The 16,309-nt window shown below is 42.2% G+C and overlaps 1 protein-coding gene across 21 annotated transcripts in view; it reads left to right on the top strand.

The window, feature by feature from the left end:
• Positions 1 to 16,309, top strand: part of ARPP21 (cAMP regulated phosphoprotein 21) — a 201,952-nt gene that overhangs the window by 181,972 nt on the left and 3,671 nt on the right. Inside the window, exon 21 of one of the 21 annotated variants that reach the window (XM_076330911.1) lies at positions 11,705 to 11,811. The exons of the other annotated variants lie outside the window; for them this stretch is intronic. Within the exon in view, the coding sequence (XP_076187026.1) occupies positions 11,705 to 11,796 (92 nt within the window). The 3' untranslated portion in view covers positions 11,797 to 11,811. Of the gene's footprint in view, positions 1 to 11,704; positions 11,812 to 16,309 lie in introns of those variants that run through there. 21 annotated transcript variants of the gene reach the window in all.

Genomic DNA, 16,309 nt, shown 5'->3' with positions numbered 1-16,309 from the left:
TATACCAGTGCTACTCTGAGCCATGGGAAGAGCCTGGATCTTACTGCAGGTTTGAACTGGTGTGACCAGCGAACAAGCGTGCTCAGTAACTTGCTTCCTTCACAAAAGTGATGATACAGGTGTCAGCATGGCTGTGGTGACCGCCATATGGCCAAGTCCCCATCCCATTCTGGATATTAGCACAGCTAAACCATGGCAGCGCTTGGGTCACTTTACCAGTCCTGCGGAAGCTGTGCAGCAGGCAGGTGCAAGGCAAGGTCTACGGTAGGTTTACAGCCTGTAAGTCTGCAGCCTGTGGCTTGCTTCAGTGCCTACAACCTGGAAGCAAGAGGCAGTTATTTTTCAGGTTCCATCTAAAAGGTAGCGTTTAAAATGTGACCTTCTGTGCCAAACTTTGTTCCAGAGCCAATTTGTAAACGCTTTGTATGTCAACTTTAGCTGGGAAGTCCCAGCCACTCTCACCATCGTACCGTTATCTTCCAAAAAGCCAACGAAAATACAGCTTTGATGTATTTCTCTAGGTGCTCAGATGCTGTTGCATGTGAGGTGGTATCACGAAAACCACATTATTACAGTAATTCAGGGCCTTCGGGCATCTGATGTTGCCAATTGCCTTCACTTCTTGCTGGTATGTAATTTATCACTGGCGTGGCCTACCCTGCTAAAATGCGCCCTTTGTGGGCAGAGGCGAAGCTAATATACTTTCAAAGTGTATTTGAATTGCTTCAATAAATCACTGCTGTCACTGTGAGCAGTTTTATCACTTGCCAGAACAGTATGTTATCTTCATGCTTTATAGTCTTGATACTATTCTGGACTTTTATTTGTGTAAATTCTAATGCATCATAACTAATTTTATCAAATGAATTTGAGCAGTCCTGATTTTTTACTTTATTTTTTTTTAAATTGAAACTTTGCCTTGATCTGTAAAGAGGGACAGCACTTTTATGGGATGTGTTTTATAGGAGTTATTATTTTTTATTATTAATTAGCTCTAAGAACACTTGCGGTTTGTTTTCAATTTGTTAATTTTCATTCTTTTAAGCAGTTCATGCAGCTGCAGTAGCTTTGTTTTGTAGCTCGTTTCCTCTCCTGCTCAGCTGTGCAGCAGGAGCAGCAGCTACGCAGCCATCCAGGGCCGTGGAGTCTCTGCGGCGAGTAGGAGAGCGGGGAGATGCAGGAGCCTCCCAGCCTCATAGAGTTTATTTGCTATCTGTGCAGAATATCCACCGAAGTAAATGATTGTATGGATTTAAAATAAAAAACCTCAAATCCGGAAAGCAGTTGCAGACAAGCCTGCCTACCTGAGGACCTGCAGGACAGCATAACAGGGAAGTCACAAGTAGTTAATTGTGCCTAAGGCATAATTAATTCCTTCATCTGGGAGCCCTTCCCCTGAATCATAGAAAACAGCCGGGAGCATGAGCGGCATGTAGGACTGTCAGAGCTGCGATGTGGAGCCCGGGCTCAGGCATGGGCTGGGGAGAGGGAAAGTTGTGTCTCAGCAGCCAGACCCACACTCCTGGGCAAGGACCAACTGTGCTCATGCTGTCTGCCTGCTCTCTCCCTGTCCCAGGTGTGTTGGGTGCGACTGCTCCCATTCTCCAGCTCAGTCGCCCCACCAGGCAGGTTCTTGGTAACGTCACTGTAAGCTCTAGGCCGACACAAGCACATGCATCATATTTTTCTTCTCCTGCCACAGTGGTAGATCTGTTTATGAGTGTGACCTGCGGACGCTTCAGGACCTTGCTGTTACTTGGAAGCTCCTTGCAACAAGAGCCTCTCCTCGGCTCTCCTTTCTCAGGGATGCTCTGACATTAAAGGCACTGTTTGCAGGACAGCCAGTAAAATGTCTCCTTTCTATGGCCATGCCTAAAATACCAGTGAATATTTATGAACCAATTTGCCATGGCTTCTCCTATGATGGGAAAAAAGTGCTTTTCTTTTAATTGATGCAATAGCTCATTCCAGAATATGAGAATAAGGTCTATAAAGTAGTCAGTTTTTATAATTAGAAAATTATTTATTTGCAGCAGAGATACTTGCTAAAATGTGAAGATTGTATTCATCTGTTTTTTAGTTTGAAGAAGTTATGCTAATTGTTTAAAATTGAACAATGGCTCTACTGTAAGGAAAATTTATAGGTGTAGATTGAGTTCCTTGTCGTGAGGAGTAGTCTAAAAGTATGACTTACATTTGGTCTTTTTCAATTACAGAAGTTAGTGTTTTACTCTCAAGGTTTGCACTCGGAATGAGCAGTAGTTGCTAAAGAACATTTTGCAGATGTTTGCAGATCCTGTGATTTTCTCTTTTCAAAAATTTCAGCTACACAGACATTTTCGGCAGATTGGCTAGGCACATCAGCTACCACTTCAGAAATGCATGTTGTAAATTTCACATAGAGACACATTTCTGGCAGCTGCTTTGCGGTTTGACTTTGAGCAGCCCCAGAAGAAGTATATGAAATCAGTTACCCCATCCAGACCACGTAAGAAAGAAACAAGTATTTTGGCCTAAGGTCGACTTGGATGATGGTGCTGCATTAAATTCAGTGATCACATGTATAGGAATGCATATATAGCCCTGCCCACATGCATAGATCATTTCATAGGATCAGAGGAGCTAGGGATGGAGGATACTCGTGTTTCTGTGAAAAACCACTAAGAAACCTGGTCTCCCCACAGAAGACATCTCCCCCACCTCAGCTGAGCCTTTTAGGAAGCATTGCAAAGCCTTTGAAAACCCTTCCAGGTTAATTTCAAAATGCCTATTCGTATTGGTTTGCTGGCAAATCAGAGATTTGCCGAGACCTGTAGTTAAGACTTGTGCTATGGCAAATGACTCTTACTATGCCCTCTTCCTTACCTTCCTGCCAGTACAGGCAGACTTTGGGCTCTGGGAATTCAGCCCTGGAATTCCACCCTTGCAAGTGCTGACAAAAAAAAAAACAACACCATCTTTTTTGGATCGTAGTAGGGTTCTTCATCCAACTGAAAATTTTACAAAGCTCTGTATGTAACTTTTAGCACATTCAGCACTCAAAGGTCTCTTCATATTATATATTATATTGGAGATCAGTTGTTTTTCCATTGACTTCATCAATTGAGTATATAGCACTTCTCAGCACTGCTGGAATTCAAAATGTCTCACGAGGAAGTCACCCCTTAAAACCTGATTTTACAGATGAGAAAATTAATATGCAGAAAGGAGAAGTAATGCAGTCAGGGTGTACTATGTCCCAGGCAAGCAAAAAGCAATCAATATTTACGATGTATGCAAGGAAAAAGTTCTGCTGCTGGCTTTCAAATCTACCTTGACCATACACCCAGGTTGATCTTCAGTATTTATGCTGAGTTGAAGACTCCATATGTTTATGGTCTTTATTGTGTGTTTTCCATAGCTCTGAATGCTTAGCTAGCATTGCTCACAAGTTCAGACTTTGCAAATACCTTTGGCCACGAAGATTGTAAACACAGTTTTGCTGGGGTTGCAAACTATTAAAAGTGTGCTGTGTGGCAGTAAATGCTCCGTGGCAGCTCTGCCCCAGTGATTTCTGAGAGCAGATGTCACCTGGGAGAGACCCACAGCAGACAAAGCAGAAATATTCAGGAGACTTTCCTACATTTACATTTGTGCCATGCTTTGTCTTTTTGCTAATGAAAGTAAATTTTGCATCAGTTACAGTTGCACAGTTGCAGATACCTTGAGGGGAAATAAGGGGATTAGGACTGATCCTACGGGTTTCACAGTGCAAGTCTACATAAAACACTTTTGCTTGATAGATCAGCCTTCTCAGGCTGTTGCACTAGTTGGGTTAATCAAAATATCCTTGTGCAGCGGTAACACTGGACCAGCTATAGTGGGAGTTTTCCAACTGACTAACGTGCTCTGCGGTGAAAGCTGGGGATGGGCAAGGGCAAAGAGAGGTTTATTTCCATGTAGCTGAATAAAACTATGCTCTGGCTGAACACTTTGACATCTGTTGACCACAGGCCTGATTCCAGGCTTGCTTGAGTCCACAGAAAAACTGCTGCTAGCTCAAGCGAGGCAGGGACTGGCAGAGTGACGTCTGCCCGTGTCCCAAGCACCGCTGTCAGCCTGTTGGCCAACTGGGCAGAGACACTCGGCAATCAGTGTAGAAACCAAGCAGTCTCTTCCGCTTGCTGCTCACAGTGTCATATCTATTCATTTCTTTTGTGAATACACAAAGAACTTGTGTCTCCAGGTGTTAATACTCTTGTTTTCAAAAGTGCCACTAAACCCTTTTTAGAAAAGGCAAAGGTGAAAGTTCCCCTTTTTTCTTTTTTTCAAAAATGTAGTTCATATTATTCTGCCCACCCAATGCAAGAGTTGAAAATATGTTTGCCTGCGACATGGAGATAGACATGCTTTGCAGATTCAGCTGCCTGATTTATCAAAAGAGTTTATAAAACTGTATGAATGAGTTATTGTGCAGATTCCTTGGCTAATTAAAACAAAAAAAATCACAAATTCCTTTGAAATGAGATGATTCCCCCTCCCCCCCCGGCAACCCAAAAGATGAAACAAAAGCTTTGAATTGTGTATGGACAATTAAACTGTTTCATTTCATTTAAAATATTTTTTAAATGTAAATTGAACAAAATTTTTGAAGTCTCAGAAATTGGTAGTGTTCTATTTGGAATGTCAAAAGGGAATGGTTTTACTTTTTCAGACATTTTTGGCTTTTACTCATGTATTCCCTCCTTTGTAAGATGAATAATTTGGCCACAGATGAAGCTAACCAGGCACTGCAGTGACTTTCTCTGTAGATTTTGCTGTTCACCTCCTTCCAAGAAAAAAGTTTAGCTGGCAGATATAGCCCAGTTTTAGTGCAGTAATCTGAAGTACAAAACCAATACATATGGCAGAATTGCAATCGGTGCTTGCATTTCTGCAGTGGTACAGAATGGAGTAGATTTACATGTCTTTTGCCTTGTACCTCAAGGGATAATGGGAATGGAGGGTCTTAATGATAACAATTGCTTTCATAGCAGAAAAGGCCTAACCCAATCTCCTTAACAGCTCTTTGTAATTAAGAAAGACAAGAGAAGTAAGCTAGGGTCTACTAGTAAACTAGAAGGGTTTAATTACAGGATAAACATGACTGGGAGCACTCTGTGCCTGTGCCACAGAAGTGAAGTAGGTTAGACTCATCCCTGGTTGCAATTTGGTTTATTATTTACCAGTATCTCTTGGTACATAGCCAACGCTTAGTCTAACGGCACTTTCATATATGTACGTATACGTGCATTGGGCCATGCATGAATGCAGGCTCAGTCCCATCTTGCCCCACTTTCCAGCTTGTGGATTAAGCAGCGGCTGTGCAAAAGGAGAGTTGAGAAATTGTTTGATTTCATATATTGCAGAACTGAATTTTATTGGAATGGAGCCTCTTTTTCCTTAGGTTGATTGCTACCTGCCTGGTCAGGTTTCTCAGAAGCCTTTTAAAGGATGCTAAGAATAAATGTGAATAAATGTGTCAGTATCTCTCCTATTGGAGATCCCTTCCTTCAAGGGGCTGAGTTCCCTGGCCTCAGTCCAGAAGTGTACTCAAGCCTGTATATCATTGCTCTGAAATCAAGAAACTGGCTCATATGCTTAAAAGTTAAGCAAATGCTTAAGGGCTCTGCTGTATAGGGGCCAGAGTAATCACTGTGTTGCAGGCAAGTGCTCCTAATATGGTATAAAGCTGGTTAAAGTTGATTGCTAACCCTAATAGTCTTTGGATTACGTTCTGCATGGGTGCACTTGGAAAAGATGAGATTTTTGCAGTTGGACCCATATGGGCAGACATATGCTCCATCAAAGTCCTGTTGGCTTCAGTATCATCCTTGCGTCTGTTTGCATCTAGCTGGGGGATGTAGCCCATAACTTGCTGTGCCCTTATGTTATAGATAAATAAACAAGCACAAGTCCTTTTGCTCAGTGATTTGATACGTTAACCTATAGGTGTACGCAGAAGCAGTAGGGAGGAAGAGTGCCATCAGGCAGCGGCCATTCCTTTGTTGCAGATGGTATTTACAGTTGGTGTCGTGTTTATGAAAACTCTCCTTGAGGCTGAGCCGCAAAACAAAGCCCAGCTTGCAAGGGTAAAAAGCAGAGATTGTTAGTGAGAATTTATGGTGCTAGCAGTTATTTACCCCATTCTGCCCTCAGTAAAATGCAACACAGTATGGTGAACCGTGCATCACCAGTATGCTGCAGCCTTCCTCCGATACATAGGATGTGGGCAGGAGCCTGTACCTGAAGCTGCGTGGAAGCAAACAGTGTGGCAGAAGCAGTGAGAGCACATGGACCATCATCTCCGTGACTGTGCTGGTGAGCGGCAGCCTGCCTGAGCACTCCCTGGTCAGGATGGGGCTCTAAGCACTAGTGCTCTCTGAGGCAGCACACAGAGATTTTGGTGTATTTTCCGGAAAAGTTTTGTACAGTTCTGCTGTTTTTCTCTGGGCAAGTTATTTCGCCTGGGTGCTTATTTTTCCATCTCCAGCTGTCATGTCTATTCAGGAATGCGCCATCTTCAGTGCAGGGACTGCAGCTATTCCTTGAAGTTTGCACGATAGCTGGCATTGTTAAGTTAGTGCCAATTTTTTTTAATAAGCATTTGAATTTATACCAAGTGTAAGTTTGTACCAGCTACAGTACTGATATTCCTGCCCGGAACTATAGGAAGTCACCATTTTGCATGAAAAATATTCCCATGTGAAAATGAATACATTTGTAACAAAGGTTATATTTTGCAATTCTGCAAAGTACTGTTTTCTGGGTAGAGAGATGAAAAAAGAGCACTTTGTTCTTGCAGTCTTCAGCCAAAGCTATTGTTTTGGGTTTTTTTCTGAAAATAATAGTAATAAAATAGTTAATCATATGCTTCATTTCTTCACAGTTAACTGTAAATCTTAGCTTTAAAGAAAACACAGTTTCTTTGCAAGAATGTATGGACACTTTGTCTCTGAATTCAGCAGAATCCTGAACATACTGTTACGGAGTCATTCTAAATGAAGACCCTCTATAATGTTTTGCTGGCAAGGGCATCTCTCTAGGTGCCACTTTTCAATGTGAGGCAAGACCTGCGGCATGTTATATGCCAAAGGAATCTTGCTATCAACACGAATGAGTTTTTACATCGGTGTTTTAGTTGTATATTAGCTATTCAAAAATCCCATAAAGAGGAATTGCAGCAGACTGCAGCAGTATAACAGTCTATAGCCATAGTAAGGGCTATGACTAGATTTGCATCTGTTTTGGTCTTTAAGCAGCAAAGCTCTTTTAAGAACAACCGACAAATTCTCCAGAATGATCTGTTGGCCTGCCCATGGGTCTGCGTTTACTCTCGTTAACGTCAGCGGGATTGGCAGGCAGGGGCTGAGAGCAGAAGGTTTATACTTGGTTTTTCCCTAGCGCCAGTCAGGACCTCCTTGATGTTACGAGAACCGCGCACCAGCTTGCAATACGTGCCTTCAGCAGCTTAGCTCTGTGGGGATGAGAAGGCTTCACCCCTCTCAGAATAATGTTTTTCAGGTCCTGCAGTACTCTCCTTGCAGGCACCTCAGCTGGCTTTGGACATCTGCACTGCTCCAGTGTAAACCCTTGCTCATCGTGCTGGCCAAAGGGAAGCGCTTTCAAAGTCCATCTCCCCAAAGCTGTCAAGCCTGTTCACGTGACTCCATGGATTAACGTAGTTCAAAAGCATGAAATACTTTCCTCCTCTCTATCACCTGTGTCCTTTGCTGGCTGGGTGACTTTTTTTTTTTCTTTCTGGTCTCCTATAAAATGCAGAAGCCTCAGATTACCAAAACAGCTGCACATGCTTTGTCTGGGTTAATGCATTTAAGTCAGGCTCTAGGGTCTGGGTAAGTGCCAAGATCCTGGATCAGCTGCTTTACCAGAATTATGCTGCTGTAATGGAGCCCTGCATTATTGTGTTGCAATTATTTTGGCTTGCAGCTGGCTGCTCCCTCTATATTTTTACTGAAGTGAGATAAAAGGATTTTGTCTTAAAAATAGAATTTTCTTTTCTGAATCTTACAGAAGCTTTGCGTAACATACCGTGTCTGTAAGAGGTGCTCCTCCATTTATCTTCAGATTTATCTTCAAGGAGAAGAGCAAATAATTTTTGTAATCATTTTTGAAGAACAGGAACAGTGCTAAATGGTTTCAAAACATAAAATAAAAGTGTATTGAAAAGAGAATAAAATAAGTTGTTAAAGTGTCATGTAATAACATGGTTTTAGGTTCTCAGCAAGAACAGGTTTATTTTCAGCATCAAGCCACTTACCAGTAGCAAGTTGTTCTTAAAGCTGTCCCTATAATTTGGCAATGCTTTGTGTAGACAGGTAAAAGAACAGATCCAGATTTTAAACTGAAGAAAAACGTTTCCCTAAGCTTGAATCTTCTATATTTATATCTATTCAAGCTCTTTTTTTGATGCCTATTTATATACATTTCTTGTCAAATAACAGCACGCTCAGGTTCTCCAGTTGATAGTGAAAAGTAAACTGAATGCAATCATTTATCTTTGAATTGTTCAACTGTGCTGCCCTTCATGTTCTTGTTAATAATGCCAGGTCTCCCAGGAGCGCTCTCACGCAATTTTATCACATAAGCTTTTTGTTTGACCTTACCTGCTGTTCCCCTGGAACATGGTGGGGGGGGAAGAAGCCAAAATGTCAGCCTGCCTTAATTAAAATTTTAGTCTCAGAAGATGTTACAGTATGTGATTTCATTAGGTATATAATGAAAGTATTTAATCATTCCGCTTATTTGTCTGGGCCTTCTTACTTGGTAGTGAGGTCACTGAGTTGTAAAACAACTCTTTTAAGGTGTGGAAAAGTTACTGAGGGGTGGGTGTGATTCATAAATCCATTGTATCCATGATTTTGCATGTTTGCCCTAAAGGTGGTTGCTTGGATGATGAGGTAGAAGGCTCTAAATAACAGTTCAGTGCTCTCTGCAAAAACATTTTTCCCCCACAGGACAGCAAGCATGCATATAAATGTTTTTTTAAAAGACAGTGCTATTCCTTGTCTCCAGCAGTTGGAACTTGGCATCGTAAAGAGTAGAAGAAAATGTGATGGGTGTTTCTTTGGTGCTGACGTGTAAGAAGCTCTAAATCTTACATGTGATACGTGGTGTTACTTTAATCATTTCTCATTGGTGTAATCTAAACCACCGTAACAGGAGGCTTTCTACCACCCAGATGAGGCCATTTGTTTTATGCAGTGACTGTTCTTGAGGAAAAGTCTGCGCACAAAGCACTCTCTCTTTTAGCTTTTGTAAAGATGTACCTTATTCTAGCTTATATGGGACAAGCAGAGTTAAAAAAATAGATTTGTGAGGCCCTGATCCTGCACATCTTTTGAGCGGGGAGGGTTTGCAGTGCTAGGGGAGTTGTGTTATTCCCCTGATTTTTCCCATTTCGTTAGCAGCCGAGGAGTGTCCCCAGTTGGCCGTGTTGTCTCAAGTAGCACATGAAACCATCCATGCTTCGGATGCTCTGTGCCTTGGGTTTCTTCCAGTCCCCGGGGTTGCAAAACAAGTAAAACCAGGATTTCCTACAGCTTTTTGAGGAAGAATAAATGTAGAGGACAAGGAGGGGCAGTTCAGCTAGATAAGAGAGATCCTGCTCTGGCAGTTGGACAGAACTAGCCACATGGGGGATTTCAGAACTGTTATCCACAAAAAAATTTCTTGTGTATTCAGGGTATTTTCATCAGCAGTTTTTACCAAATCCGACAAATAGGTTGCTCTGAAATAATGCACAATTGCAGCAAATTTCCAAATTTGATTTCTTCTTCTTCTGAAGCTGGACAAAGATGTTTTTGCACTATTGATTTTGTGGGATTTGTAGCTTTGTAAGCCAGAGAGAGAAAGGGGGAGGGGAAGACAGACAAGCTGTCTTCTAACCAGTATTTTTCTTCTTTCTTTTGTAGTAATAAATCTTACTGGCTCATATCTCTGATGCATATACATCTTGCTGAGTTCCTTAATGCAGCTGAATATAGCTCTTTTCTCTGTGGGTCTGCCAACAAATGTGGCCGTTGATCTGTTACCAGGTTCAAGAAGCATGAATGTGTTCTCAGCAAAGCTACGGCCAATTTAGGGACCAGGGAGCTATGATTCTGGCAGCAATTATGCGTTGAGACTCTAAGTTCAAAATCCTGCAGTTTTATAACCCCAGCTCTGCAAAGAATTATTCGAGTCACTGTCATTGTAATCAGTTTAGGAATATATTTACCGTGTTGTGTTATCAGTGAATGTAACTGGAGTGCCATTAGCTAAAAATTGTTTTGATCTCGCACAACTTGAAAGAATCAATGTCATTAGTTTCGCAAAACAAAACTAGCGTAATGCCCCATGCTTTCCCATGCAAGCTGTACTGCTGGAGTGGGATGTGCTTTTACCCGAAATGAAAGAAGCCAAACTGTAAGTCACTTGTGTGAAAAGGCTTCTCTTGTTTTTGAGGGTCTGAGCCTGTGGAGTGCCCTGAGGAGAGGAGTCTGTGTGCTGCTGTGGTTATTGGCACATGTGCTGTTTCACGTGTGTTATAAGCCACCTCATACCTCCAAGTTAATCTGTTGCTTCTTAAGACTCCTTTATTTCAGGAATAGGTATTCTTGTTTTTTCCTTTGTATGTGTGTGAAAATGAAATAAAATAATTGCATGGTCTTATGTTTTGAGGGGAAAGGGATGGATTTTTAGCATTAAGCTATTACGTATTTGTCCTTCTAGTTCACATGGTATCCAGTTCACACCCATAAATTATCTATTGATGTCTTCAAGTGGAACACAAAGCCCGAATACCTTCCTAGGTCAAGACATTTTTATGTGTATTGCAGAGAGAAAGCAGACACAGTAGGAGTGGATTGATCAACTGCAGCAGATTTGGTTTGCAGCATGCCTTGGATTTTAGATCCAAGCTGAAACTACAAAATTGTTTACAAAGTGTTTTGGATTCCAGCTGCACAAGATGCAGTTTAAATCTTCAGACTCACACAGAAAATGACACACCAGCAGGGAGACGATAATTAGTGCCTCTTCTGTGGGAGTCTTCCAAACTGCAGACACTTTGGGGTGAGGCTAAAATCAAAATCAGCTTAAATTTATAGCTTAATTTTATGTTTTCCATGAGACATTTAGTCCATCATTTGCGATGAAACTGGCCAGGTGATGACCAACTGCATAATGGAAAAAAACCCCTGATTTCCTCAGCAGCCACCCAAATCTAACACCTGGATGTGAGAAGCCAGTCTGAGTGCAATGCCTTGGAGCAGTGCTTCTCTAGAGCGAGCAGTATATGGGGAGACTTTGTAGCTGGTAATTACGATGTTCATGTAGGAGGTGAAACATCTGGTTGCAATCTAGTACTTAAGTATCTCACGCGAGGTAAGGAGCGTCAGCAGGAGGGACTGACGGACCCCTGTAGCAGGGAGGGCTTTGTTCTGGCTGCTAGAAACTCCTTGCCTCAAATTCCTGCTCTTAGTTGTGCTGGGAAGGGATTTCAGTATGCTCCTCCCACAGCTTGGCCAACTGTCCTAAACACAAGATTCCCCAACCTTGCTTCCTTTCCTCGTATTTTACAGATAACATTTAGGGTCTGTTTGAGAATCAAAAGGTTCTTTGTGTCGAGACAAAGTGTTTGATCTTGCCGAACTGCTTGCTTCATTTTTTTTCTTCCTTCCAGTTTTGCAAGTACTTTGGGATGGACCAACTCAGAGCTTTTGGCAAATAAGTGAGTTGCCAAAAACTTTACCAAACTTACTGATGTGTGCATGACTGAATTATAGTTTTACAATGACATTTTTTCTTCTCTTGATTAGTAACATCATGGGCGTTGTAAGTTTCTATGATGATAGAGTAAAAGCTACATCCAGCCACTTTAATACTTTACCCCATAGCTTATTTTAAAAAGTAAAGGAAAACGTAGCCTAGTAAAATTGTGGGAATAGATACCTATCATATTCTTCAGCCTACAAAACCTACTGAGCGCTACTCCAGCCAGGGCAAAGTAAACTAAAATAGGCCAGAAATAGCCCTTAGAATATCCACCGTACACAGGTGAACTTTCTACTTGTGGAGTGAATTGGGTGGCATTGGCAGTATGTGATCAAAGGAAGCAGACTGGGAAAGAGGATCCTGTCTCACATGCAAAAGATTAGTCATTTTCTTGGAAGATAGGAAAAGAGTTAAGAGCTAGCTGGCTAAAATTTTCTTAAGTATTTCAAGTCTGGAAGCTGTAATTTAATGCTCTGAATAATACTGGACACAGAGCACACTTGAATCATATCTTTATTCCCAGAACTTCTTATTAAACTGATGAATATCTTCTAGCAAGCTGTCCATCCTTGTTTTAGAGGTTTCAGGTGATAGCAAATGTGATTCCTCTCTGGGTAGATTGCCCCCTTGATAATTATAGGGTCTGTTGAAACTTTGAATTTTATTTCTAATCTGAAAAGTTTTAGGTTTATCTTCCAGCCGTGTAATTTTATTACACTGTTTTCTATTCTGTTCAAGAACTATCTACCAGCAGATACCTCTCCATCTCTTGAATAAATTGAGCAGAGTGAGCTCATTAGGTCTCCCAGGAAGACGTGCACTTTCTGACCTCAGATCATTTTTGTAGCTCTCTTCTCTGCCCTTTCCGGTTTGGGGAGTCTTCTGCAAATGTAGGCCCCTGTGGCAAGTGCAGCACAAGGGACTGGGTGCAGAATCTGCTGTTACACTATTTTCAGTACATAGCAGGGTATTCCCTGGTGTCTGCACCCAGAGGTGGTGCTTGCTCCCCTTGGCTTCTCCCTGGGAGCTCAAATTCAGTCTTTTCCCCCGTGCTCCCGGTGGCAGTTGCAGCAGAGGCTGAGCCGGTCCATACCAGGGCTGTAGGGCAGAGGTGCCAGGCTGAAAAAGGCACTGCAGTAGTTGTGGAGCAGGCAGGAGCGTGGCCAGAGCTGAACAGCCTTGCATCCAGCCCGGTTAGCCCTGCTGAGGTTTCCCTTTTGAATTTCTGTTGGGCTTTGCTTGCCTGAGCTGCTGCAGCGTGTTGCCGAGGTTGGCTCGGCTTCTCCCAGCCAACTTCACTACACTGAGTAAAGTGGGAAGGGAGCAGATGAGGTCTCAAATCATTTCACATCAAAACCACTGTGAATTTATGCATTTCCATTGGATGGGCTTAGATGCAAGGACTCTGTTCAAGTGGCAAGAGTACAATAAGATTTGCAGTTCAGGGACTCGTGCCAGACTGCCGCACTCATCAGCCAAAGTGCTGATTACTCTCTACCCAGAGTGCTGATATCACATAGTACAAAGCTATCTTCCTAATATATGCTTTAAATCCAAAATGAGCAATGAAAAGGTCCCTCCAAACCTGGACGTGCCATTCATGAAGGATGTATGCTGAGGCCAGTAGAGCACCAAATATGCTTTAATTAACAGCTGTAGGTGATGTTACTGGCAGAGGTGTAAAATCACTGCGTTTTATCTTTTGAGCTCCGTAGCCTCATCAAGAAGTTAAAACAAACATTTGTGGGTCTTTCATGCAGTCTTTCTCCCCCTGGGATGTTTAAGTTAGCTGACTGTCAGCATGGTGATGCAGGCTGTGAAGGTTCAGAGAATTACCTTGATGGTACGACAGCCTCTTCCATTCCGACTGCAATCCAAGGCTCATTTTTCCTCTGAGGCATTCATTGAAATTCTGTGCACGATTTGTTCCTCTGGTTGTTTAACAATGTCTCTCATGTTTGCCCTGATTTAAAAAATCCTCCTTTGTAGCAGAGATAACATAGAGCAGGATGGTATAATTGCAGTAAAGAGGCCCTGGAGCTTGCAGTAATAGCATGGTTCATCTGATGTGTACTGCCATTAGAAAATAACCCACGTATGTATGTTCTCAGGGGACAGTAAAGAGGCTTTTAAGGATTACACTTTATGTAGTATGAAAGCTAATGAGCAAAAGGGCAAGTATGAAGAAAATTATTGCTGCAGAAAGCATGGTGCCACTTCCTGTCTCATGCATTTCCTGACACCTGTGTAGCTCCAAAACATCCATCTCTGCCCATCAATGCATGGCTTTTCGTGCGCTGCAGTCAGTTCCCAAGCCTTTTGAGAACACTGTATTATTTTCATTTCACTGAAAAATAAATAGCATGTCAAAAGTATGGCAGAGCTGAGTTCGGGATTGAAACTGCTGTGTGTGTACAAAATAAATAGTTTGGGGGGAATAGCGATCTACGATAGTTTGTGCCCTCAAAAAACCTGAAAGATTTGCTAGAATGATACTGTTTCGTGAACGTTGCTGAAAGGTTGATGTATTAAGACTATTGGTTACGCAGACTCTCAATTCTCCCATCTCCATTCTTTTCCTGGCCAGTGCGCAAAAACATATGAAGACATCAACACACAGTAAACACTGAAGGATGCGTTTCAGATGTTACATGTCATGCAGAGTCAGAGTTGTAAAGTTTGGGCTGTGGAGGTGGAAATTTCAGAGCAGCTGGTTTCTGATATTAACAACTTCTTGTTCAAATGGATTGCCACGTAGAGTGCCAATTCCTTCCCCTTGCATTTGTGCTGAAACAGAAGCCATCTAGCACAACAGACTTGGGCTTCTTTGTTTTTTCACAGCATTTTCCTCTTGCTTAAAGAGCATGTTGTAGATAAATAAATTAATTCACCTTTTCATAGTCTGTACCCTCTCTGCACTATTGTAGTATATTTTTGTACCTTGTCAGGTTTTTATGTTCAATGGAATGGCTGAACTTGCATCTTTCTTCATATATTTAACATAGTAAAGGGTCAGACTTTGCTATCAGGTAAAGGGAAGTGGCTTCACTGGAGTTGCAGAGCCTCAGAGGGGAAGCTGGATTTTGACCAAATGCTCTACTGGGGTTCTGCAGCAAGGTCTGACATCCATAACTTCATTATATTCCAAAGGGTACTAACAATAATTAAAAAGAAGTCCAAGAATATTAAGTGAGGAAGAGATCACAGCCAGCATCTTTGCAAGGATGTGAGCAGGCCAGTAACCTTCTTAAACATCCCTGTTTCCACCCACAAGTCAAGGGAGCTAGTGGTCAGGAGATTGCAGTACCTCTTTCTGGGCCAAAGAAGTGACTTAATTTCCCTTAACGGCAAAGAAGGTTCAGGAGACAACGTGATCGGATTCTTACATTAATACCTCTTTACTCCTATCTAATCACATTGGAAGTGTGTTAGAGTGCATGTGAAGTATTTTTTCTGCTTGTATTGAGGCCCGTCTGTGTGGTCAGAGGGTTGTAAAGGGCTCACAGAGGGAGTAGGAAAGATGTCTTCTCCTGACTCCCGGGGTGTAGGCAGGACTCTGCATGTTGGGACAGGGGTGAGGGTTGCACGTGCCCTATGGGCAGGAGAAATTGCTGAAGTCCTTGAAGAGTAATAAGATTGTTAAAATAATAATCCATAACCTAACGGACCTCAGCTCTTAACCCGTCCCCTTTTTGTATTCCTGCACCTAAAACGTGGAGTGGTTGTGCCGTGTACTAAGCAGTGTTTGCTAACACAGAGGAGATTTTCAGGGCAGAGGTACATGTAATACCCCCATGAGAGGATGCCTACACGTTCAGCATAAGGGTAGATACTTAGTCATTTCCATAATTTTTTGTTTCAGTTTGATAGTAATGTCTGTATTGGGCAATAAATTTGTCGTATTTGGAGAATCTGGAACACAAAGCTGAGGCGAAGAGACAGCTGTATGTTCAAACATACAGCAGAGTATCAGCAGTAGTCTGACTAAAGTAATGGTAATGCAATTATATTTACTAGAGATAACAGAAGGGCTTCTCTCTGCTTGACCCCAGTGGTGTCCGTCTGCAGAGCACCAGTCCACCACCCTGTGCCAGCGCATCACGGTCCAACTCTGTGAGCCCAGATCCGATGTTTGATTGCATTCCCCCACTTAGCGTCACTTGATCCCTGGTCCACCATCAATCTATTGTTCATTACAACATCTGGGACTTACTTTGACAACCACAAGTGACATGAGATGAATTATCTGTTGCTGCTTCTGCTGTCAGTTGACTCCTCTCTGCTTAAACTTCCAGTCTTGCAAATACCAGAATAGGAGTCCTAAATTTTTTATTTCTGTCCTTTCTTCCCCTCCCCCCCATAATTGGTATACGGGAGCAGAAGAGGACTTGCAATTTTATTATTGCTGTATAAGCCTTCTGTAAACTCAGTTACAGCACTTCTGATGTTGGTAATTTTTGTGACTAAAAAATATGCTGACACTGTGTTTGTGCATAGGAAAAGAGCAAATTTG

The sequence above is a fragment of the Aptenodytes patagonicus genome, chromosome 2 (assembly GCF_965638725.1).
Source record: "Aptenodytes patagonicus chromosome 2, bAptPat1.pri.cur, whole genome shotgun sequence".
NCBI classification, from domain to species: Eukaryota; Metazoa; Chordata; class Aves; order Sphenisciformes; family Spheniscidae; genus Aptenodytes; species Aptenodytes patagonicus.
The sequence above is the reverse complement of the archived record's forward strand: the minus strand, read 5'-3'. Positions and strand labels throughout refer to the sequence as shown.